Here is a 24,365-nt window from a genome sequence, read left to right as displayed (position 1 = left end):
CCTTTGATTCTGAGCTCTAGCAAATGGAAAACTAAAGTTCTGAGAAGCCAGAGCTTGTGAATGTAGAATTTTCCTTCTATTTTGTTTGAGTTAAGGAATGCATTTGGATGCAAGTTACCAACAAAAACCCTACCAATAATGACTTAATCAAAGAAGGGAGGGTTGCTTCTCACATAATAAGTAATTGGAAATCGGCAGGGCAGGATTGAGACACTGGCACAGGGATGCACCAGGAACTCAGGCTCTTTTCCGTGCTGTATCGTTCTAAGCAAGCTGGAATTTATTCCCAGGCTAGAAGGTATCCTTTTATTTAGATTTAAATAAATAAATAAAAGCTTTCTCAGAAGCCATCCCCTGCAGACTTGTGCTTCCAACATGTAGTCAGAACTGGGCCACAGAGCTCAGTGATGTGATACGAGATAATGTGGGTATCTGGCTTCCCAACCTGTAGAGCAGAAGACAAGGAAAGGTTTAGCAGCAACTTTTAGGTAGCCAAACAGCAATATCTGCTGCACACACCTATCAGTTTCCAATTTCCAAAATCATTTACATTTGAATTATACATTTTTTAATTCTAATATTCTTTTTTCACTTAGTATATCATGAACATTTCATGTCGACATTATATGAAGTTAGTCTACAGCAGTGATCAGCAAGCTGTGACCTATAAGGCAAGGCCATCCCATTGCCTGTTTTTGCAAATAAACCTATTGAAACACACCCACACATCACTCATTCTTACACATTGTCCATGGCTGCTTTTGCACTTCAGTGGTGGAGATGAATATTCTGATAGAGACCATAGGGTGGGCAAAGCCTAAAATAGTTACTGTCTGTTTTTTTTGCAGAAACAGTTTGCTGACCTTAACTCTACAGCATTGTTTTTAATGGACGCTGATTTTTTCATACAACAGATGGATAGAGATGGATAGCTTATAAATGATCTAACCAATTCTCTACTTTTCAAGATTGAAGTCTTTCTAGTTTTCACCATTTTCAAGAAAGTAATGATGAACATCAATGTACATAAATTTTTGCATGTCTAATTATTTTTATAGGAAAAAAGGGAATATAGTTCAGTTGTTAAAAATGTGTTGTCTAGAGTTTGGCTGCTTATGTTCAAATCCTGACTCTACCAATTTGTTAGCTGTGACCTTGGGGAAATGATTTAACTTCTATGAACCTCAATTTTCTCTTTTGCTGTTCTATTGGGAATATAGAAATAGCCCGTCAACATCTTAATTTGCATTTTCCTAATGGCTAGTGATGTTGAACATCTTTTCATAGACTTACGTGTCAACTATAAATCCTCTTTGATAAAATGTTCATTTTATAGCCCATTTTCCTATCAGATTTTTTTTTCTTTTACTGTTGAGTTTTAAGGGCTCTTTATATATTCTAAATAAGAGTCAGACATGTGGTTTACAAATATTTTCTCACTGTCTGTAACTTACCTTTTGATTCTCTTAACAGGGTCTCCTGCAAAGCAAACGTTTTAAATTTTGATAACGCTCAACTTATCGATTATTTTTTCATTTATGGATTGTGCTTTTGGTGTCACGTTGAAGAACTCTTCATCAAGCCCCATGTCCCACAGATTTTTTTCCCATGTTCTAAACATTTTATAGTTTTATTTTGCTTTTAAATCTGATTCATTTTGGGTTATTTGTTTAAGCAGTGAGGTTTTTTGTCTAGATTGGTTTGTTCATTATTGCTGAAAAAAAAAAGACTGTGGAGGACAGAGAGCTTTATTTTCTTAAAAAATATCTGCAGACTGGGGAGGCACAGCTTTCAATACAAGTGAAAATGTGCTCTCCTAAGAACAAAGGGAGAGTCTGGCTTAAACAGGGAACGTTTCTCACCCCAATTCTCAATCAGGTCCACTTATGCAAATGAAGGATTTAAACTTGTTCAAGTCTGACTGGGTGGCTTCCAAGCCCTAAACTAGGAGTCTCTGTCAGATAGTTCTTTGGCCGGGTGGTGGGGAGAGGGTGTTTCTGGCCACAGTTTATCTAGGCACTACCAGAAACTGGTTTGGCTTGATCATACAAAGGGAGGTCCTGTGACACTTTTGCAACACCTTTCTGAGAACACTGACTATATGACCACCACCCCCTCACCCAGCCATGGCAGACTGGTTCTGTTTTAACTTTGAGCACCTCTATTGTTTACAGAGAATCTGTTTTGTCTGTTGGCCAGGAACCTACCTTAACTCTAATATGGACTCATGGATTCTTATTTTATTCAACTACTGTTATTATTCATTTTGTTTACACCTTTAATCCAGAAATTCTCCTTCTAAGAATTTTTCCAAAGGTAATAATTAGTATCCCACCACTACTTTTTTTTTCTCTAAAAGTGCCTTGGCTATTCATACCTCTCTATAAACTTTAGAATATTCTATTTTGCTTTGTTGAGACATGATTTACATAGCACAAAATTCATCAATTTTAAGTGTACAATTCAATGGACTTTGGTGTATTTAAAGACTTGGGTAACCATCATCATGGTTTCATTTTAGAACATCTTCATCACTTCCCCCACCAAAAAAAAAATGGGGAAGAACCCTTTGTGCGCACCTGCAGTCACTCCTCAATCCCACCCCAACCCCCGGGCAACTACTAATCTAGTTCTGTCTCTCTAGATTTGCCTTTTCTAGACTTTCACTACAAATGGAGTGATACATTCCAATATGTAGTTTTTTGTGTCTGGTTTATTTCACTGAGCATAATGCTTTTGAAATCATCCATGTTGTGGCAAGTAATTGTATTCCATTTCTTTTTATTGTTGAGTAATATTCCATCGCATGAATATGTCACATTTTGATGATCCATTCACTAGTTGATGGGTATTTGCGTTGGTTCTACTTTTTAAGCTACCATGAATAATGCTGTTATGAATGTTCACCTACAAGTTTTATGTGAAAATTTGTTTTCATGTCTCTTGAGTAGATCCCTAGAATAATGTTGATAAGTTAAAAAGACAAATCCAGTCAGATATTAATTGGCATTGCATTAAACAAAAGGAATAATTGACATATTTATAATATTGGTTTTCTATTCAGAAATAAGGCATTTTTCTGTGTTTATTCAACAGTTAGAACCTCGTTCTAGTTCTTCTTACTTATATAGGCTCCTTGATTAACAGGATGCTGTCTAATAATTTTAATGTATTTTTGGAGACTCCCTTTTGCCCACCAATCTGTTCACTGTCCAGTACATGGAAGGAGTGCAATAGATATCGGCCAGTCACTTCCTTTGGTGTTAAGGATGCAGCAGTGAACAAGATGATGTAGCTGCTCTTATTGAGCTTACTTTCTAGCTGAATAAAGGAAGAATTTGCCTGAAATCTTAAAATAAGTGAACAGTGCTGAAGCAGTGGCAGTAGTTAGTGAATGAGAATGAGAAATGGTGGAATTCTAGGATCTAGGTAGGGGCCAGGGCCATCTTTTCAATCTAGAATGTCTCTGAGATACAAATCACCCGCATTTTTTTAGACTAGCATGCAATTAAGGTTTTGTCCGGCTCTTCAAGCACACAGTACTAGGAAGATCTATGACAAAGATCTATGTAGTCTTTGCTAATTGTAGGACAGGAGGGAAGATGGGTGAGCCACACTCTCAGAAATAAAGTTAACTGCAATAAAGCCAATGCGACTTCTATTTACAACCTCATCAGTTGGTAAGATCTTGTAATCTCTGTAATTCCTCAGGTGTATTATTTACATTATGCAGGCTACTGGCTCATGAGATTGACAGCAAAACTCTAAAAAATGTTATTGCATTTAGTTGGAGGATATGAGAAAAGTGGTAGCCTAGCCAGGAAAATGCCCACAGGGGAGAGTGCATGTTGGGGTCTATCACGAGTAGAAGCTAGCAGAGTTCCTAGAAGATGAAAAGGAACACCCAGAGAGGCTGCGTAGATGAACAACGGGGTCTCGCATGGGAAGAAGTGCTTCCTCCAGAGGCACAGGGTTGATAACCCTTCTGCCTGAGAACCCTACCAAGAGTAGGGGCTGCAGGAAGAACAGCCTCCAAAGCCTCCTAGAGAGTTTTGCAAACAGCTAGTCCATCATGATCAGCCTCACACGGAGATACTGTGTTGAAAAAGTTAGATAATCTATTGAATGAACACTAATGATAAAATGCTGAAGACAGAAATACAATAGAAGTGTTTGAACTAGATGTAAGCATATCACCTGGCTTAGGTAGATAAATATTTCACAGAATGTTTCTTCAAAAATAGACTCAAAGTGGGCTAACCTTTCTCTGTCTTGAAACAATACAGGCCCCTAAGTACTTGTCCCTCTGTGGATAATGAAATCTTGAATACAGATAACTAGAAGATGAATTCCCCTGGTGATCCTGAGCTTCTGTGGGTTCACTAACGATCAGGAGAAGGGAGTAAACAGAACCCTAACAAATGGTGAGACAAAACGAAGAAGGTGTCATAGACACTGGAAGGATAGAGAAATGATAGCAAAGAGTTTGTTTTCCTTGGATGAAGAAAATGCACTAGGATAAACCAATTGATATTCAGCTGGGAAAAAAATGCCAACTAATACCTCTGGGGTATTGTCTAGAGAAACAAGGTAGTTAATGAGCTAAATAAACCTGAACAGCCATGTTGCTGAAAGAAGCTAGAAAGAACAGTGAATAAGAAAGCAGGTAGCTGTTTGCAGTGTGATTGCAAAGGTCAATATGTTAAGTGGCAAATTCAAAAATAATGGCCGAAGACAGAGATTCTTAGTACCTAACCATTCAATAGCTAAGACCATGTTTTTAAAAATTATATTCTTTGAGAAATACTGGTTTTCCATAACTAGGTCAAGATGTCCCATGGCTCAAATAGAATGAGTGTGTTCTTTTCCAATTTTTAGGAAAAATAATGTTATCAGACAAAGGTTCATAGCTTTAAGGTTTTCTTCTATAAGTATTCCTTACATATTTGATGTCTACTATATTTCTATGTAAGAATCGAATGTCAGATGGTTTTGTGATAGATTCAATCAAAATCATATGTGAATTTATTTTAAATTTGATATTTCATAATATTCCAAGAAGCACTCTGAGATTTTCAAATGTCCCACTTCCTGAAGAGATTTGCAAATCGCAACTCCAACTGGGGACAAAGTACAAATCCAAACCAGTAGCTTCTGCGTGTTGTGGGACATTGAAATTTTACCATGTTTTGTAAAAACCAATGTTTCTGGTTGCACAAGAGAAGCAGAAAAAGTGGGCTAATGAGCATTACCTAAAGGACCTATCCCTAGTTTCCACAGTTTTAAGTGAGAATATGAGGGCTCAGAGAACAGGAAGGAATCTTAAAAGCCATCTAGTACTTTTTTAAACCACATCATTTGATACCAACTATTCAACATTATGCATCATTTAAATAGTGCATTAATATGTATTGGGTCCAACAGGTTATGCAACATGCCCTTGAGATTTTCATGGCTGAAAAAGCAACGAAGGAATGAAATTATCTAGTTTGACTTTCTGCATCCTTTAAATAAATAGGACATTTCAAGTCTCCACCTCACCTGTGAGGTGAAGAGATCACCCAGGGAAAAGCTTCAATACTTTGACATAGTTTAGAACCTGTCCTGCTTCGAGACAGAAACTAGCTGACATTTTGATATCTCCACAGGCCAATAGAGACAGGAACAGAAAATCGGAACACTAGCTCCATTGATGAAATCCTGTAGTCTTGTAACTTCCTCAGAGGTGAGCAGCATGGCCCCCTGACCCCAATCCAGCTGGGATTTCTCACCTCACCTTCCACTGCGATAGGCTGCAGGGCAATTCCTTTACTGCTTACAAAACGAAAGCTGCGGAAATTCTCTGAGTTCCCACATTTCTAGAATAAGCCATTAAATAGATCTGTGTTCTGATGAGTAAGCTCTTGAGGTAACTGCTGTAAATTACGATCTTTTCTCATTCTCCTCCCTTGGGTTGCAGATTCTTAGTCTTGATCATATATATATTTATCTCTGTAAATGGAAAAAACATTTCCTTAAACCCTTCCCTGCTCTGAAAAAAGTGGAGCTATAACACTGATTGGTATCAAATTTCCAGAAAGTATAATCTTTCTATCATTGCATTAATATTAATGTCATCAAAAGTCAGAAGCTGTAAGTGATTGGGGGGAATTTGGAGGAAATCTGTGACACAGCCTCTTTGTAAGGTGAATATATTTAGCTCTTACACAATTTGCTGTAAATACTTACCTCTCTCTCTCCCTCTCTCTGTAAATTTCTCAGTAATCAAGGCCTGATCCTTGTGGGGCATGGCTTTGGAAAATAATGAAATTCAGAAATATTTTGAAATATTATCTCTGATTTTTCTGCATATCATTTTCCAATACACCATACCATTATTTTGCCTCTATAGAAAGCTATGTAATCACTTTGCTTTGCCTGTCAAGAAGTGATGTTGGCATCTTTCTCACTAGAAAAGAAATTTTTGTGATGCTTTTCTGATGTATTGATTCTTTAATCTTCTTTAGTGTAAAGAAGCCAGCTCAGATTGTAAGAGTTTATCTTCTTTAGTATAAGGAAGTCAGCTCAGTTTATAAGATTTTATAGAAATTCAAGACTAAATTTAGTGTGAAAAATGTTGTGTGCATTTTTCCTTCTGAGAATATACGTGTGTGTGTGTGTGTGTGTGTACACACATACTATTTATTACTTTAGTGCACTTTAATCATTTAAAATATCTTTTATGGTTGGGATAAGATCATAACAGTTTCATTGGATAAAACATCATCAGTGTTGATTTATTGATTTTATATATTAGACATATATATGCTTTGTGATGATAATTTGGGGGAGGCAGTTTTCACTTTCACTATGACTCTGTATTTACACCCCTAAAGAATATAAATGTCTTACAGATGTTGCCATGGGGTCATCCGAAAGGTGTGTGCAAAAAGAATTGTTGGCACTGCTTCAAATGTGAAATTTCATGCCACAGTGTGACCCTTTGCTCCCTTACACATTAAGTTACATGTTTAATAACTCAGTAGTGGAGATTTCCAAACACTGTGGGGATTCTAGAGGCCACCCCTGATTCCTAAATGGTGAGACTCACAGGATGCTCCAATGGCATGGGTCTGAGATTTAAGGAAACCTAAGCCTATTGCAAAACACAATTGTTCTTGGAGGGTGAGGCTCAGAAGATAAAGAGGTGAGAGAATGAAGACCAGGAAGCCACTGCCGCCTGGCTGGGACTCATTCAGAACTACAAGCCATTCTGGGGAACCATCGTGTATCTTTCAGATCTGACCCAAACTTCATAGGTAGCGCTTGACCTTGACTGCATCTCCAGTACATAGCAGTGCCCGGTAGGGAATGGCCACTCTGTAACTATTCACCATCATCATCACACCACCATTAACATCTAAATAGTACTTTACAGGCCTCATCGCCTATACCCCAAGCAACATCTATAGTGGCAGCTCCATGATTTCTGTATGGAATAGGCTTAGGGACAGTGATATATACCTAGCCAACACTCATCTTTTTCTTCCATCTATTCACTTGGTGGGGCCCTGGAGGGACAGTGGAGATGAAGCAGGACCAGACTTCCCCTTCTCCACAAGTAAATGATGCTGCCACTGCCACTGATGATCTCATTTCTTCCCTTGGAGAAGCCTTCCCTGAATTCCCAATCTAAATTGTTCTCTCTTGCTGCCTGTGTGACCAGTCACAGCAACCTCTTTTAATTTCTTCGTACTGCTCACCAAGATTTGAAATTTTCTCACTTGTTTATTTACTTGTTTTTTATCTCACACTCCTGCCACTGAGTGACTGTGTTTGCACAGATCATCACTACTTTATCCCTAGTGCCTAGAACGATAACGATAACACAGTAGACACTCAGTAAATATTTGTTGAGTGAAGGATGCAGGAATCATAGAGTGGGACACACAGAAGTGCTTAAGAAAATCCTTACTGGATGAATCAGCTCTGCCACCCAAGTAGCAATTCCAGGAATTGCTACTTGGAATTCTTGAGTTTCTTTCTTTACTTTTGAAAACTAGTTCTTTATCTGTGTGTATCCGTTTTCCTGTGGTGGATACACAGCAGCTCATATCACAATTAATTTTGAAAGCAGATCAGACATGTGAGCAATTAGCTCTCAGTAGGACAAGTCATCTCTCCATAGCGCTTGTGGATTATACAAAATGATATGAATGACATTAGTGTGGACATTAAGGATATGTTTTGGGAACACAGGGCACATTTAGCTGTGGGTCTCATCTTGGCTGCTGCATTGATGGAGCCCTCCCTGCAAAGTTTTTTCCAAGCTCAGCTTTGATCTGCTTTCAGGCCTGCCAACAAACTCTAGTTTCTCATCTCAGACCTCAATTATTTTGTAAGAATTGCACAGAATCCAGCTTTGATGGTGTACATGAAAAATGGCAGAAAATTCAGGCCATTGGGGAAAACTGAATGTATAAAAATGAACCCCACTTATTAGAGACACCACTCCTGGTGGGTCTCTCACTGAGAAAGACAAATGAATGGGGCTGAAGACAGAGATGGAAGCTGTCATTGCTACATGCTATTGACCTGGGATGGAGGCAGCAGAACCTGCCTGACGTGTTCGAAGGCAGGCTCTTTAGATCTTGCACCATTTCTTTTTTCCACTGCTTCTGTGGTGGAAGTGTTTGGGCTTGAACTTCTTTGATTCCTCTCAGAAATACAAGAAATGAGCTTGATCTTGACCTTGACACTAGCATGAGTTTACCCTTGGTTTCAAAGCTGAAGTTCTTGAAAGTGAGTTGAGCTCTATCTCTTCAGAAGTTCATTTGTGAGACCCTGGGGACTGGATGCAGGAGCAACTGCCTGTCCCTCTAGCATGGCAGTGTTCCATAGAAAAGGGCTAGAAACACAAACCATGCAACCTCTAACTATGAGAAATCCCAGGGCTAAGCCCAGCCCAGCTTGGAAACACTATCCTCAGGCTTTGAAGTTCTGTTGTTCCATCCAGGCTTTGCTTGTGTTTTCTTTTTCTGCTTATTCTGTTCTAAAATAAATTTAATGTTGCATTTCATGTTTTCTGTCTTATCAGGCTCTTTTGTCCTTTGCATGTTCCATGAGAAAATTTAGAGGCTATCAGGTACACTGTGGTCGGGTTGCAAATAACATATAGGATGCCTAGTTAAATCCAAATTTTAGGTAAACAACAAGGAGTTTTTTAGTGGAAGTAAATCGCTTGCAATAGTTTTGCTAAATCTAGTGACTCTGGTTGTATGCTTGTTTTATTTTGTCATGCTTTTTGTCATTTTGTTTTTTATTGGCAGAGGTATGAAAAGGGTAGGAAGGAATGAAGAGAAGGAGTTATTTTGTATCCTGTTTTTGATCTGGGGTTGACCGTTTCTTTCTTCTTATATAGAAAAGTCATACCAAGGTTTGAAGGTCCTTTCTATGAAATCTTCCAACTTCTGGTCTGAAGAATGTCTCTTGGTTGTGTTTTTGCAAATTTCTAATTTGACTACAGTGTGTCATGAGTTTGAAATCTGAGTTGTTGAGCAAATCGAAATTAAAGGGTCGTGGTTAATTGCAAAATGAGCAAAGTTGCAATGGAGAAAAGTGTTTCCATTCTCAAGATGGAGCAAGCTTTCTGGAGTGGCACTGGACCTATGTCTTCTGGATAGGGGTAGTTCAATCACAACAGCTGATCCTGTAAGCTTACTTCAGAGAAAAGAAGTACAGATACAGTTCCATGTGGATCCCAGAAAAATATGAATGGAACAGGAGAGTGAGGGTATCAAGCTGAGAGATGTTAGGACCAATAAGGTGATAGCTAAGTTTAATGAGTGCTTACTATGTGCTAAGCATTAGCCTACACTGACTAAACTCTTTCAATCTTTACTACAATGCTATGAATAGGGTATCAGTGTCATTATCCTCATTACAGATGGGGAAATTGAGGCAGGCAAGATTAAGTAATTTAGTTAGTGGAGGAGATAAACTGGCTCCAGAACTCACAACACTAAACTACTTATTTCTGCAGCCTGCACTATCTGTGAGAGAAAGGTGTGTGCAGAGGCAAGAGTTGCTGAGCTGTTGGTATAAGCAGACTTCCCTTCTCTGGCACACTCCTGGAGACCAAGAAGGTCCTGTGTGCGCCCATGGCACTGTCTTCCCCTGCGCAGCGCTGGGAGCACAGGCAGGCAAGTCAAGCACACCAGGCTAGGTTGGTGAAATGATCCAGGAAGTAAATGAGTTGTGAATAAATTATGAGACTGAATAAATTATATAAGGATTTTTTTTTTTAAGATAGAGCAAATGAAAGGTTGCAGGTCAGAATTTAATCCAACTAAACTAAGCTAATCTTCATCCTCTTCTCTTTTTTTCCCAGGGCCTTCATTATGCTCCCTGCTGCAAGGTCAGAAGGCTGTGCTGAGCTCCAAAATCTGGAGACACTAGTGAATTATTAAGACTAGGTAGTTGTAGCCTTTCAGTCCTCGGCATGGTGAAAGTGGGGTCCCACAATCTTGGAAATCATCCAAACTGAAATGGCCAGTGAGATTAGAAGGAAAATAACTCCAGAAAGGCCAAGAGTATCCTTGTTCCTTTAAAAATAACTCTAATAACTTGAAAGCCCCTGGGAATGTACGTTGATTCTGTATTACAGAGGGGATAAAGGACTCCACTGGAAACAGATGTGATCTGTTTGATTTCCTCTGATACCATGAGCTGAAAACAAAGAAAATTACTGAACGTGATAACACTCAGGTTAAACAGTTCAAAGTTCCAAAAAGCGCAGTTTGGAAGGAAGACTGAGTAATAAGCCATAAATTTTGTTGCAATCATCAACATAAGAAAAAACTAGCTATGTCCCAAGGCCCTTTGTCTAGAAAAGAATTCTTTTCTTCTCCAAATCCCTCAAATGACTTTTAAATGTGCAAATGATGGCTATAATTTACACAGAAACTTGAAACTATTAGCAGTTTAATCCACCTAAAATCCTAATGAAGTTCTGCAGTATTATTCCTGTTTGTACAGCCCAGCAAACAGAGCACAGGAACTGCCACCCATAGACTCTGGCAGCTAGCTGTGCAATGAAATGAGACTGTAGGCCCAATCTTTGTATGAAATACCAGATTATTATTGGAATTCAGGAGATCTGAAGTTCAGAGCCAAAAAAGCTTCATAAAACGACAACTAGATCTTATTATTTCTCCTTTGCAGTGATTTCTCTAAAATGAAACAACCCAATGTGGGATTTAAAACTTTCCCTTCATTATGGTTTGTTTTCTAATAGCCTGAATCTGAGCATGAATAGGTAGGGGGAAGGCGATGGGTTCCGGACACCCTGATCATCATTCAGATTCGTTATTTGCTTGAAAAGGGTGACAGAGGCCACCTTTCCAACAGGTGAACTCAGGGTTGCCTTTTAGAAAACACTTCTGCTTCCTTCCCTCCTGTCCCCCACCGTCTCTATCCCCATCTCTTAGATCACTGTTCACATTTATATCATTGAACTTGTAAATTTGTTGCCTTTATTGTTCTTTTTGAAAAGTGTCTGCTCTAGATTTAAGCACAAGTGAATGCTGTGTATGTGGGGAACAATCTTGTAACAGGAGCTGTGGGCAGCAGAGCCCTCCTGTATGGGTTTTGTGGACCCCTAAGCAGCAAAACTCAGAATATATAACACCCACCGCCACCAAAATATTTGTCTGGATCCAAAATTTCAGACAGCACTTGCTTCATCTGCTCTTCTGTTGCTTTCTTCCTGAATCCTGGCTGCCTCATTTCAATAGATAATTGAAATCTTTCTCACTTTCTCAATACTCTTTGGGGAAATTCCACTTTGAAATTCTCTTTTCCCTGTCATTTTTACTTTACAGTTGAGAGGGCAGGGAGGGATGAGCTAGGAAACAGGATCTCCATCTCTCTCTCCCTCCCTCTCTCTCTCTCTCTCTCTCTCTCGCCTTCTCTCTTTTTTAAATGACGTAGGGAGTTTGGACATCCTCCCTACCCCCACCTCCCCTCTTTGATTCTAACCCTGATTCTTGATTCCTGGAGAATTATAGTTTTCCTTTTAATGCTTGCTGATTACCGCACCGGGGAGGAGCAGGAGGGGCTGCCCAAGGAAGAGCCCCGGAGCCCACTCTGATCTCCGAGGAGCCCCAGCTGCCGGGTCCTGGTCAGGCTGGTCACAAAGCCCGGCGGGGCTGAAGCGCGAACACATCTGACAGAGGCTTCCAAGCGTCCCGCGGTGCGCCCGTCTCGGTGGGGGCGGCTCCACTCCGCCCGGGCCCGAGTTCGCTGGGGGACAACTTACTGTGCTCGCCGAGCGTCCACACTGCAAACTCCCAAGCGGGAGGGGGAAAACAGCCCAGGCTGTGCCGTGCCGAGGAGTAGAGGCAACAAAAGACCGAGGCACGAGGGGAGGGAGGCAGGCACGGAGGGAACGCGGACTCTGGCCCCTAGCTCCCCGAGAGCGCCCCTCGGATGCTGCTGGGGAGACCCTCCGGGCCTCTCTTTGGGGCCTCTGGGGCCCGCGGCTCAGACAGGTAGTTGGAAGAAAGAAGAACAAAGCTGCCCGCGGAGGCAGGCGGCGGTCTAGGGGCGCCCCGGGGCGGGGAGAGCCGAGTCCAAGGAGGCACCCCGCGCCCCCTGCCCCGCGAGCGCCCCGCGCCGGCTACCTCCGCCGCCTCCCCTGACGCCTCCTCCTCCCCGAGGAATCGGTGCTTCAGAAGGGACGGGCGGCGGGCGGCGGGGGGCGGAGGACGCGGGGGAGCGGGGAAGGCCGGCGGCGTTGAGGGGCGCCGGAGGAGGGTGTGGGGCGGGGGGCGGGGGCGCCTCCCCACGCCGCCGAGCCGGGCGGGCCCCGACCGCCACCCTGCCGCAATTTCCCTGTGTCATGGCTCCGGTCTCTTAGCAACAGCCGCCAGTCCGGCCGCCCCGAGCTGCCGCCGCGGGCTCATCTCCACCCGGCGGAGCCCGGCGCGCCGCAGCCACACAAAAGAGGTGCGAGGGCCGGCGGCGCGGCCGCGGGGGCCCGCCCCGGAGCGCCGCGCTAGGGGACGCCGCGAGCTGGAGGATGAGCGGCGGAGAGGAGGGCTCCGAGGCGGGATGCGGGATGCGGAGGACCTGACACTTCTTGGAAACTCTTGGAAATGGCTCCCGCCACAGCGCCGGCGGGGACTGCGAGCCTGGGGCGGGCGCTCGCCCCCGCGGGGCTGCTGAGCCGCGCTCGGATGCAGGGCCCCGGGGCGCTGTCTCTGCGCTCCGCCGTCGGCTCGGGCTGAAAAAGTTTCTCCATGGTTCCTTTGTGTCGCCCGAGCGCCCGTTCGCCGGCCCCGACCTCCCTCGGTCTCCCTGGGTAAGTGAGCGATCTTGTGTGCGGAGAGTGCTGCCATTTTGATCAATTCTGCCAGTCCCCAGCCCCTGGGGGCCCCTCCCCGCCCCTCGGGTCCCCGAGCCCCCGTGCCCCGGGGTGGTGTTCGGTGAGAGGCTTTTTCCTGGGCTGGGATGCGCTGCCCAGAAAAAGCTAGTTCAGGATTGCCCTCACTTCGCTCCTGCCTGTCTTCTTCCCAGAGGCGGACTCCCAGCTGCTGCACTCATGTGACTCCAGCTAATATCAATAAGCAGACCAAAGCCAGGGGCCAGGGGGTCGCCGCCCTGCCAGTGAGGGGCCGGGGGTCGAGGACCTGGGTTGGGTACTGGGCACAGCACATCGCTCCCAGTCTGTGGGCTCCGAGCCTCCGAGCCTCAGAGTGGGGTTTAATCCATCATGAGCGGAGAACTTGAATGTCTCTCTTGGAAGCAGTTGTATTTTTAGACATCCCTCCTTTGCTTCCCCCATCCTCCATTCTTTAACCACGGTAAGACCAGCTCCAGGCAGTAAATTGCGAGGGCAGCCAAGCTTGACTGCTAAGTTTGTTTTCTTTCATTAGGTATAAAGGAAAACCTCAAAGGTGGGTCTCCCGTGGCATCTGACCTTTGTATTTGGTGTCAGATGGTGATACATTAAAAGGGAGTACAGCCTTCAACACAGCTGAAAGAATAATAAACGAGGGAGTTAATTACTAGCTATTAAACTCATTTTAAAGGTGTGCGGTAAAGGACTGTTGAAATCCATTCCAGCCTTCCTTACGTTCTACCGGAGCCAAAGCTGCCTTGCTGAGGAGAAATCCAAGTGGGTTTCCCCCTCCCCCAAGAAAGACATCCAGCCTCCCCGTGCACCTGATCAATGCCCAACAAAACATGTAGCCTTTCTGCGGTGGGAGAGCCACCCTGCCAACTGAGTCTGAGTTCGCTTCTAAAAAATGTCTGGTCCTTAAAGCCTTCTTAAGATAACCACGGATCTCCAGATTATTTAAGATGCTGGATTCCAAGGATCACTTAAAACAACAGTCTCTATGTTACAACCACATAATAAATGTGCTTATTTATTTGGGATTAGAGATAGACAGTAAGCTCTTTTTTTGTTTGTTTGTTTCAATCTGTACTTACTGGTGCAGCTTAAAGGTTTATAGATGTATTCTCTATACTGACCCCTCTCTTATCTACCTGGTGCTTCTCTTTACTGAAACCCAGCGAAGTCCCAAAGAGATACTGATTTGCAAATATTGCAAAGAGCTGATTACCATTTGCATTCCCACTGATGGAGAAATGATCCTGCCTATATTGGTATAATAGAGGAACTCAAGGGCCGAAGCCTTTCACCCAATCACCAATTAAAAGCAAAATTCTACCTACCACACATTTTCAAGGGGGAATTTATTCTAAAACATGAATTATAAAGAAGAGCAAAAGGCTTGGGAGTGATATCTAAGTCTTTCAGTTCATACAATGTCCTTGATTTTAGCATCTCATAGGAGGGAAAACAACTAATGGGACAGAAAATGTTCTACTCTGGAGATACAGCAAGACTGTAATTTTTAGAGGCTGCCGAATAACCACAAATATGCATTTGTGAATTAACCTACCCAAGCTTTATTACAAACAACTAAATAAACTTCCTAAGAGTAGTCCATTGATTGTTGCCACCCTCCCTTCCTAAAAATGACCTCATGAGAAAGGGATAAGTGGGAAAAACAAAATAAAAACAGTTTTGGCTTGGGGGAAATGTCATTCTACAAATCATCATATTATGTAGAATGCTTTACCTAGTTAATTGCCTACTCATTTGAATACTGGGACTCTGTAGCATGCTCTTGGCACCTTAATAAGGGGTCAGAAAGCTATTATGGCAGAGTGTTAGTTTTTTTAATTGTAATTTTCCCATATGAGAAAAAGATCTTTCTCTTGGAGATTCCAGGGGACTTCTCAAATTCCCTGATGAAGTCTGGCACATGATACCTTTAAGGGAGTTCCTCTGAGGGAGGAAAGAAGGCCAGAAGGAAGAGCTCAGTTACATAAGCAGTTACCTAAAACTAAATATTCCACCCCAAGAAGCTGTCCAGATGTTGCTGAGAGGAGAGAAGGCTGTGCAAGGGATCGGCCTGCACATAGCCACATAGCCGTAGGAACAGGCATAGGTGGGAGACAACTTTGTGAAGGGATTTATTGTCAGAGTATTGCAATATCTTTGCTGCTTCCCCAGTGGTGAACTCTCTATTAATTATCTGAAGTAAATAAACAGCCTGCCTGCCATTATATAACCTTTGATTTTCATCCAGTGAAATAAATTCCTTTGTCTTTATACAGTAGTAACTTTCCTGACTGTTTTAGTAACTTTGGGCCACACATTGACAGATTCCTCAGCTTAGAGAGACTTGAAACTCCTGTGGCAGCTCCCTTGAAAAATCTTCCAATTCCTGAAGGACTGAGGGAAAGAATCTTGCTAGGGAAGTCCTTAACCACTACTTTGAGTCCCTACATTTAGGTTTTACTAATGGTTGGAACTCCATTGTTCATTTCAAACTCTCATATTACCATGGAGTGTGTGGGGGAGATGGGTGGGGAGCGGGGAGAAGAAGGCATATTCTCAGATGGTTTTATCACCACATACTAGTTATTGCAATGTTTTAGAACCACCTATTAGTTGTTGCAACGACGTTTCCCTTCCCTAATGTCTACCTGGCCCCAGCCTCTGTACATGGCCTTGTTACAGTTAGTGGATAAAGGCCTTGGGGTGGGGGCACACATGGAGTGGGATCTGGGAGTAGGGCAGCTGCAGCGTGAGATGTCACTGCAGCCAAGCCGACACCCTCTGACTGTCTTCCTCTGCTTTGCAGCAGGAGGAGGTGGCTGAGCAGCTAGTGGGCAGTTGGCGCCCTCCCTGCTCAAGCCTCCATCCCAGAGGCTAGTCCTGCACTCCAGGAGTTCGCCATGATCGCCACCGGCGGCCTGCTAAGGATTTCCGCCAGAAAGCAGGATCCACTCCGCCCCCCAAGCCAGATACCCAAGCGCAAGCGGAAAGCCAAGAAGAGGCGCAAGAACGACGTGGTGGTGGTGAAAGGCAAGCTGAAGCTGTGCTCCATCTCGGGGCTCATCGCCCTCTGTGGGATCCTGGTGCTGCTGGTGGGCATAGCCATGGCGGTGGTGGGCTACTGGCCCAAGGCCACCGGGGCCAATCGGGAGGGGGGTAAGCAGCTGCCGCCTGCGGGGAGCAGCCACCGCGTCCCAACCACGGCCAACAGCAGCAGCAGTGGCAACAAAAACCGGTCCAGGAGCCACCCTAGGGCTCCAGGGCAAGTCAACTCCAGTTCCGCGGGCGCGCCCAGGAGCATGCCTCCAGCGCGAGCCGCCTCCCCTTCTTCCTCCTCCACGTCGGTGGGCTTCTTCTTCCGCATCTTCTCTGGCTATCTGCACTCTGACAAGCTCAAGGTCTTCGGGCCCCTCATCATGGGCATCGGCATCTTCCTGTTCATCTGCGCAAACGCGGTCCTCCACGAGAACCGGGACAAGAAGACCAAAATCATCAACCTGCGGGACCTCTACTCCACCGTCATCGACGTGCACAGCCTCCGCGCCAAAGACCTGGCGGCGGCCGCGGCCGCCGCCGCGGCTGCAGCCGCCTCCTCGTCGTCGTCGGCCCCCGCCGCGGCGCCCCCCGGGGCCATCCCGCTCAATGGCTTCCTCAGCTACGTGCAGTCGCGGGGCCTGGAGCTGAAGCCCGGGAGCTGCGGTGGCGCCGGGGACGCCTTCGGAGCGGCGGCGATGCTGGCCAAGGGCTCGTGGCCCCTTCACCCCGCGGCGCTGAGCGGCGGCCGCCCTCGGAGCGCCGCGTCCCCGCCGGACCTGGCCTCTTCCCCGCGCTGTACGCAGGAGCCCCCGAGCCTGGCCGAGGCCGTGTACAGCGTCTACCGCGAGCGCTCGGGCGTGGCAGGCCGTCGCCGGGCCGCCGCTGCCACCGCCGCCGCAGCCGCTAGCAGCTGCAGCAGTCCGGCGCCCTGCAGCCCACCCGAGAGCTGGGGGCGCCAGAGCACCGCCAGTTCCTTCGTGGACTCCTCGCTGAGCGCCTTCGCGCTGCTGCCCCTGCAAGGGGACCGCGATAGGGACCGGGACGTGGAGGGCGCGAGCTGCAGCTGGCAGAGGCCTCCGGGGGAACGCGGCTCTCTGGAGATCCCGAGGGGCGAGCTCAACCTGAGCATGACCAACCTCCGCGGAGCAGAGGGCAGCATGCGCGGGGCGCGCCAGGAGCTGGAGGAGCCCGAGGGCGCGGTAGCGGAGCGCGCCGCCAGGGGGCAGGGCGGCCGCCTGCCCAGGACCGGCAGGTACGCGGCCTTGCGGCGCCGCAGCATGAGCGGGCTCCCGGACTACCGGGAGCCGCGGTCCCCCGAGCCCCCGCCCTCCCCGGGGAGTGCGGACCCGGACTCCAGCCCTGTGGCCAAAGCCGCCTCCCCCTTGCCACCCCTGCGGCTCGAGGGCTCGCCCCCCACCAGGCGGGACTCCGGGAGCTCCCAGTCGGATGACCCATCCAGCAGCAATAAGGGCTACACACCCCTGCGGGAGGCCGGCACCTCCTCCGAGTCGGTCTTGGACGCAGTAGCTGGTCAAACGCGAGACTCTGTGGCCACCCCCGTTCCGTGTGCGGAGCAGAGCTCGTCGGAGGGTGCCAGCCAGGAGCCACCCACGGCCGAGCAACCTCAGCCGGTGCAGAGGCAGTTTACAAACAAGGAGAAACTCATCATGATTTCCAGGTCTCATGCCATAGGGGTAGAAGAAGAACTGGAAAGCACAGGCATTTAGAGAAAGGGGTGGGTGGGGGAGGAGGAAAGAGAAAATGGGAGAAACGCCCACTTGAATCAGTGCATTAACAGGTCCCTGTTTCTTTTGTGGACTGATCCGAGGACACCATTCAATATCCAAAGAGCTGCAGAATGTTATCCTTGAATTGCGTCCACAAGATTCCTGTAGATAACTCCAAGGATTTTTTTTTAAGCAAACTAGTCTTTTTAAGTCCGATGGTGATTGTATGTTCAATGAAAACCAAATGTATTAAAAGGTCAGCAATCTAGTCCATTAGATAAAATCTTTTAATTTTCTTAGGATCAAAATAATATATTTTTGACAGTAACTGTGCACTTTACTCCAAATTTTTTTTAATCCCTAATTTCCCGACCCCTGTACTCTGCGCTGGTTTTGCCCATAGCTGCTTGCGAATGGCAGGCTTTTTTCTCCCTCCCTTTGCGGAACATAGAAGAGTTTGTCTCAGTTCTCTTAGAATTGATGTTACCAACTGAAGTCAAAGCCAAAAGCATGAATAATTCAGGAAAGTGCACTTTCCTTGTCCCACCCCACTGTGCTCGCCCAATGCCCAAAAGCTTCTTCATTTTTAAACGGGTGTGTACGTTTTGCTACTAGGGTATGTGGTGGAGACTGGAGGGGGCCAGGAACTAGATGGACTGTTACATTCCGAAATTTATATCAAGTACACTATGCTTTATTGAGTGTTATCACACCTGTATTGAAAATAGCATTAATACTTTAAATCTTTTTTAATAAAAGAAGTTTCCGAACAGTTAAACATAATATTGCCTCATTTGCCTTGGAGCTAGCTCATCTGGTACCTCTGAAATATTTTGCTGTGACACTGCTACCGGGACTGTTGTGATCTTCCCCCAAAGTACTCAGCACCATTGTCACATGTCCAGCGTATTTTTAAGCTTAAAATGTAGGGTAGTAGTTAACATCTGGGAACTTCTCTTTCAAATAGAATGAAACGTTAAGTAAATAGTAATATGCCTATGATACTTCTCATTTACCTCCAAGTATTAATTTGCAGAACACCAAGCTTAATATTCCCTTCCCATCCTCTTGGATATCACTGATTATAAGTTAATGGTCTTGAATCCATGGCCTACATAGACAAAAAGATAATGTTTTAATAATTCGGTAGATTGTTTACACCTGATGTCATTAAAAGTGAATTAGTTCATTTTCAAGACAAGGAGACAAGATGTGGTCATTTTGGTCTCCTACAGCAGCTAGTCCTGTAGAAAGAATGCAGATTCAGAGCCGAGATTGGACCCAGCTGTTGGCATCTCCTAGCTGTGTGGCCTTGTACAAGTCACAAACTCTGAGTCTCAGTCATCTTTCTGTAAAATGAAGAGAACCAGACATACCTCATGGAGCTACGAGAGGAATAGAACAGGGTCAGGGTCAGAGGAGGGTTTATATGTGTGGAGTTTACCAGAACCCTTGGCCCACAGGATGTATTCAATAAATGGGGGTTATTGTAATTATTGTTACCATTATAATATGCTGCTGAATGCATACTGTAGAAGAATGGACCTTCCTTGAACTTGAGTTCAAGAAAGTCTAGTCTGAAATCTGGGATATCCACCTATTATATATATAACCTTAGACAAATCATTTAATCCCTCTGGGCCTCTGGTGGATGATATAATCTCTATGATCTTCAGCTCTAAAAGCCTTACTTAAATTCAGGCTCTTGTTCTGGATGTAATCATATCACATTTGTACCTACAACTTGGCAAAGAGTGAATGTACGTCATCAACTACCATTAGCGCGACATTCTGCAATACACTTTAAAAGGGCCTAATTTATTCTCAGATTGGATCTGCATTAAACCAGTAACTCACTTTAAGGCTGTAGATTAATATATTGGGCTCTTCTATAAAGCAAAAGTGAGTTTGCACTAATGAGTGACATGCAAGTGTAGGAAGACCTCAAGGTAGTGTTAAATTTCAACAGTCTCAATTACTTTATCACAATTCCAAAATAAATGTCAAACTTCCTTAGGTTTTCTTCTCCATTACCTTGGGTACTGGGTAATTTATATACTGAGATAGTGTGTTACTTCAAGGGGAAAAGAGGTTCTGGTGTTCTGCAATACTGTTTCCAGTCCTCGGAGAATGCACTGTAAATGCTACATTTATCAAATGCTAAGTGACATTTAGCAAATAATAAAGCTAATAGCTCTTAGCTTAACTAAGGAGGGGTGGACAGAATATTGTTTATATCTCACAAACTTATCTCCATATCAGATAATATCTAACTTAACCATTGAACAATTTAACTAGATTTTTTTTTCTGAAGATAGAAAAAGATGAGCTCAATTTTCCAAATCTTGGGAGGAGCCTGTGATTTATTTAGACTTCAGAGGAAGTGTATAAGTGTAGTAATTCACAATCTTAACTTTCATAGGAGCAGAAATCTGCAATAATAATGCTAATTTTCACTCAGTACTTACTGTGGGTTCAGTAATATTGTAGGAGCTTTGTACACACTATCTCAGTGAATCCTCACAGCAACTCTATTGAAGTAGGATTATTCTTACCCCTGTTTTGCAGAGAAAGACACTGAGGTCAGAAAGATGGAATTTTTGTCCAGGGTTGCACAGCTGGTAAATGGTGGATCCAGGATTTACACAGAGTTTGGAAGATTAGGTAGACCTGTCAGCAGATGCTGAGTTGAAATTGCCATTTCTGGAGACCATCAAAATACTTTATTTATTCTTTATTTCCTGCTAGATCCCTTTCCAGACCATTCTTAGAGAAATGCAGAAAATTGTCAGAATGCACAGTAAGATAAAAAGCTGGAGTTCGTAAATCTTCAGACGGGTGTGAACAAGTTTTTTTGTAAGTGACTTTTCAGGGGTTTTTGTACACAATAAATAAGAGTATTTGAAAGGGCCTTATAGATGATAAAATCCCCCCACCTTTAACTTATAAATGAGGTTTCTAAGATTTAGAAAGATGGAACGATTTATTCTGAAACAAACAGCAGTGGCAGGACTCGAATGTTAAATTAAAATAATTGCAACAATTGGTGTGATGGTATTTTTTTCCTGAATTTCTGTCATGTACCAGCTGGGCGACCATGGACAAGTTACATAGTCTCTCTGTGTCTCAATCTCCTTTTCCACACTATAGGAATAATAATGTCCCTACCTTACAGGGCTGGAGTAAAGATTAAATGAACTAATATTTGTGTAAAGTGCTTATAATGGGCTTGGAACATAGAGAGTATTATACAAAGTTTTGTTCCTTTTATTTAAAATAGAATCAACTGCTAAACAATTACTTCATATGACCTTCCTTTTTATTAACAGAATAATTTTAGGCTTAAAAATTTAAAGTATAAGGCAACATAGCATAGTGGCTCAAAGTGTGACTTAGGGGGTTATATAACATTATAACTGGGTCTTCACATCTAGTAAATGGAGATAATAAATATAATTTGACACATAGAATTAATTATTTAAATGAGGACTAAATAAACTAATATAATTAAAGGACTTAGAACAACTCCTGGCACATAAAAATATTCAGCAAATGTTAACTACTATTATTAAGGGAAAATACAGAAAAGCAATTAGTAGGCTAAATTTACTACTCGGTAGTTAGGGACAACCATAAACTTAATGTACTAAAAAGTCTTTAAAATTTAGGTATATCAGAAAGAAAAATTAGACCTTAAAAAATGAGGGCTTATGCTGCTGCAATGCCTCCTGATAGAACTATCAAGAGCTAGACATATGCTCCTTATGGTCCCAGGATCATAATATTATATAACAATGAATGAACGCCCAAACAGGCACACTTGGCTATATTTAGCCGCAATTATTGCATTTCCATTTATTGAGGCTAGCCATATCAGAAGGCCAGTGAAGTCCCTGAGGTCTCAGCCCCCTATTAGGCTTCAAGTAAAGATCAAGTGCTCTATTGATTTATTTAAATTGTCCAGACAAAAGTTTTTTCTATATTAATTTTGTTCTTCAGTAATTTTGAGTTCTTTAAGATGCAGTTTTGATTTTTTTTGAGCTAGAGAACTTAAGAAAAACCCTCTGACACATAAAATTAGTACAGACTAAGTATATGGACTTCCATTTGGATTAGGATAGTATTTTTGCCACGACATAAAAATACATTTTATAAATAAGATCTTCTTGTATTAAGGGTTGCAGTTTAAGGTTGATATTTTTCTCACTTATAACAAAGAATAGGTTGATGTTTATGGAGTTTGTTTTCCATAGACCCAGACTATTTTAAAATTTTTGTTATTACTTGGGAGGAGTAAAAATCATTGGGTGAATATTTAGACTAAGTTTTTGAATGACTAACTCTGAAAAACAATCTAATAGACCCCACCCTACCCCAGGGAAGTTATCTTTGGGGTTTTTTTCTTCAAAAAGGAATCAGATTCTTCTTTAAATTGATAAGAAAATTCAATGTTTTATCTATTAAGCCACCACCAGTTAAGGAGTCCAACTTTAGTCAAACTACCTGCAACTCTGCCAAGACCTGAGGAACTCCTTATTTTCTGTATGCCATCCGTTCATCTATGACATCAGAAAAGCACTGTGCTAGTGTTGAGCCCACATGGGTGTGAACTGCAGTAGGAGTTACAAATGCCAGCCATTCTAAGGACTTAGCCTACACCCCAGAGCCAGAAGCATTTCAGGATTTCTGCCACCTGGAAAGATATTGTTACTCCACTTGAAATGGGCTCTCATCCCTTGTCCCTTTAATAATGCCAGCTATGACATGGCTTTTCATGGCAAACAGGACATGGGCTGATTCGTTACTAAGATAACATACTGTCATTGCTGGTGAAAACTGAAAAAGATTATGCAGATTCTCCTGGAATATTACAAAGTATGTGCCTGTCTCAATAACCTGTGCTTTCTGATCCTACATTGTGACCAAGTCCCACGAAGGCTGACTGTCAATAACAAGGGAGGAAAATAGGTAGGCCCAGTGGTGGAAGAAAAAGAGCATCCTGTCAAAAGAGAAAAAAAGATAGGCGAGAATCACTAGGGAAGCTTTTTGTTTCATAAAAAAGCATTTGGTTACTCTTGTTTATAGATCATTTTGTATGTAAAGTGTCTTAAAAATTGCAATAACTTTTATTCCTTAGCAAATATTCTTTTTGCAAATGCGTGGCTAGACATTAATTTGTATATTTTTTAATATTTAAGAAATTCAACACAACACTGTACAATTGATGCAAACCCACTTGATACTAGTAAGTGCTAAACACCTAATAATGTTTAATAATTGAAAAGAAATTTATGGGCAAATTTTTGAACAATTTATTTTAAGTTGAGAAACTCCAGTATCTTTAAACTACGTCTATATGTCTAAAGAAAAAAAAACTAAAAGTTATTAATGACTGATATAACTAGGTCAATCGAAGCAAACCAGATCAGAAAATGACTTTGTCTCAGTGGAGGACTTTTGCCATTGCTTTATGTGGCTAACTGCCTTATCACTCCCTTTTGTATAGACACAACCTAAAAAACACCCAATTTCACCTGTAGTAGTAAGCATCTGTGTTTCAAGCTGCTGCCCGTTTGGTAAAATACACAAATTGCTTTCAGATGAGTTTCAGATATATTATACTCCGCCTATAATGAGTCAGGTAGGCACTGTGGTAGGTAGAAAGGATAAAAATGTCCTTTTTGTGTGTGTGAAAGACAATTTCTGACCACAGAATCTTGTAATAGTATTGTTTCGAGACAGGCACACAAACCGTAATTTTACTATAATGTGAATATTACAAGAGAGTTATGATACGAATCTTCCAGCTGAGTCTTGAGAAATGAAGAAAATGTCAGATAGGTACAAAAAGCTGGGAAAGGTGTGTTGGCCAGTGGGGCCAGCATGAACAAGTGCAGAACACAAAACACAATTTAACAAGCTAGATTATCATAAGATAATTGATATTTAATTATTACCTAGTATCTCCATAGCATAGAGGTGTTTATTTTGGAAAAAAAACAACAAAAACAAAACAAAAACTATATATCTCTGATCTATAGATATACATAAATAGATGTCTCCTTTATAAGTAGCAGAAGGATATTTGAAATTAAAATTACGATGGTTTTGGCATTAAAATGCTCAAAACATATATACCTACATTCTATATTTAATGATTCATTTTTAACTGACCTTCACTAGCAGGGCTTCTTAACTGAGAAGTA

General features: G+C 43.1%; 1 protein-coding gene and 1 long non-coding RNA gene across 2 annotated transcripts; one reads left to right on the top strand and one right to left on the bottom strand.

Annotated features, from left to right (window-relative positions):
* Positions 1 to 292: 292 nt before the first annotated feature.
* LOC129460303 (uncharacterized) lies at positions 293 to 12,728 on the bottom strand. Its single transcript, XR_008650198.2, has 2 exons — positions 12,299 to 12,728; positions 293 to 445 (listed from the first exon to the last, which is right to left on the bottom strand). It is a non-coding gene; the product is annotated as an uncharacterized lncRNA (long non-coding RNA).
* Positions 12,729 to 12,840: 112 nt separating this feature from the next.
* TMEM200C (transmembrane protein 200C) lies at positions 12,841 to 24,050 on the top strand. The gene is made up of 2 exons (XM_055237838.2): positions 12,841 to 13,342; positions 16,203 to 24,050. Exon 2 carries the CDS (start codon positions 16,297 to 16,299, stop codon positions 18,157 to 18,159), a length of 1,863 nt encoding a protein of 620 aa, XP_055093813.1. The 5' UTR covers positions 12,841 to 13,342; positions 16,203 to 16,296; the 3' UTR covers positions 18,160 to 24,050.
* The last annotated feature ends 315 nt before the right edge of the window (positions 24,051 to 24,365 follow it).

Source organism: Symphalangus syndactylus, chromosome 1 (assembly GCF_028878055.3).
Source record: "Symphalangus syndactylus isolate Jambi chromosome 1, NHGRI_mSymSyn1-v2.1_pri, whole genome shotgun sequence".
In the NCBI taxonomy this organism is placed as follows: Eukaryota; Metazoa; Chordata; class Mammalia; order Primates; family Hylobatidae; genus Symphalangus; species Symphalangus syndactylus.
The sequence above is the reverse complement of the archived record's forward strand: the minus strand, read 5'-3'. Positions and strand labels throughout refer to the sequence as shown.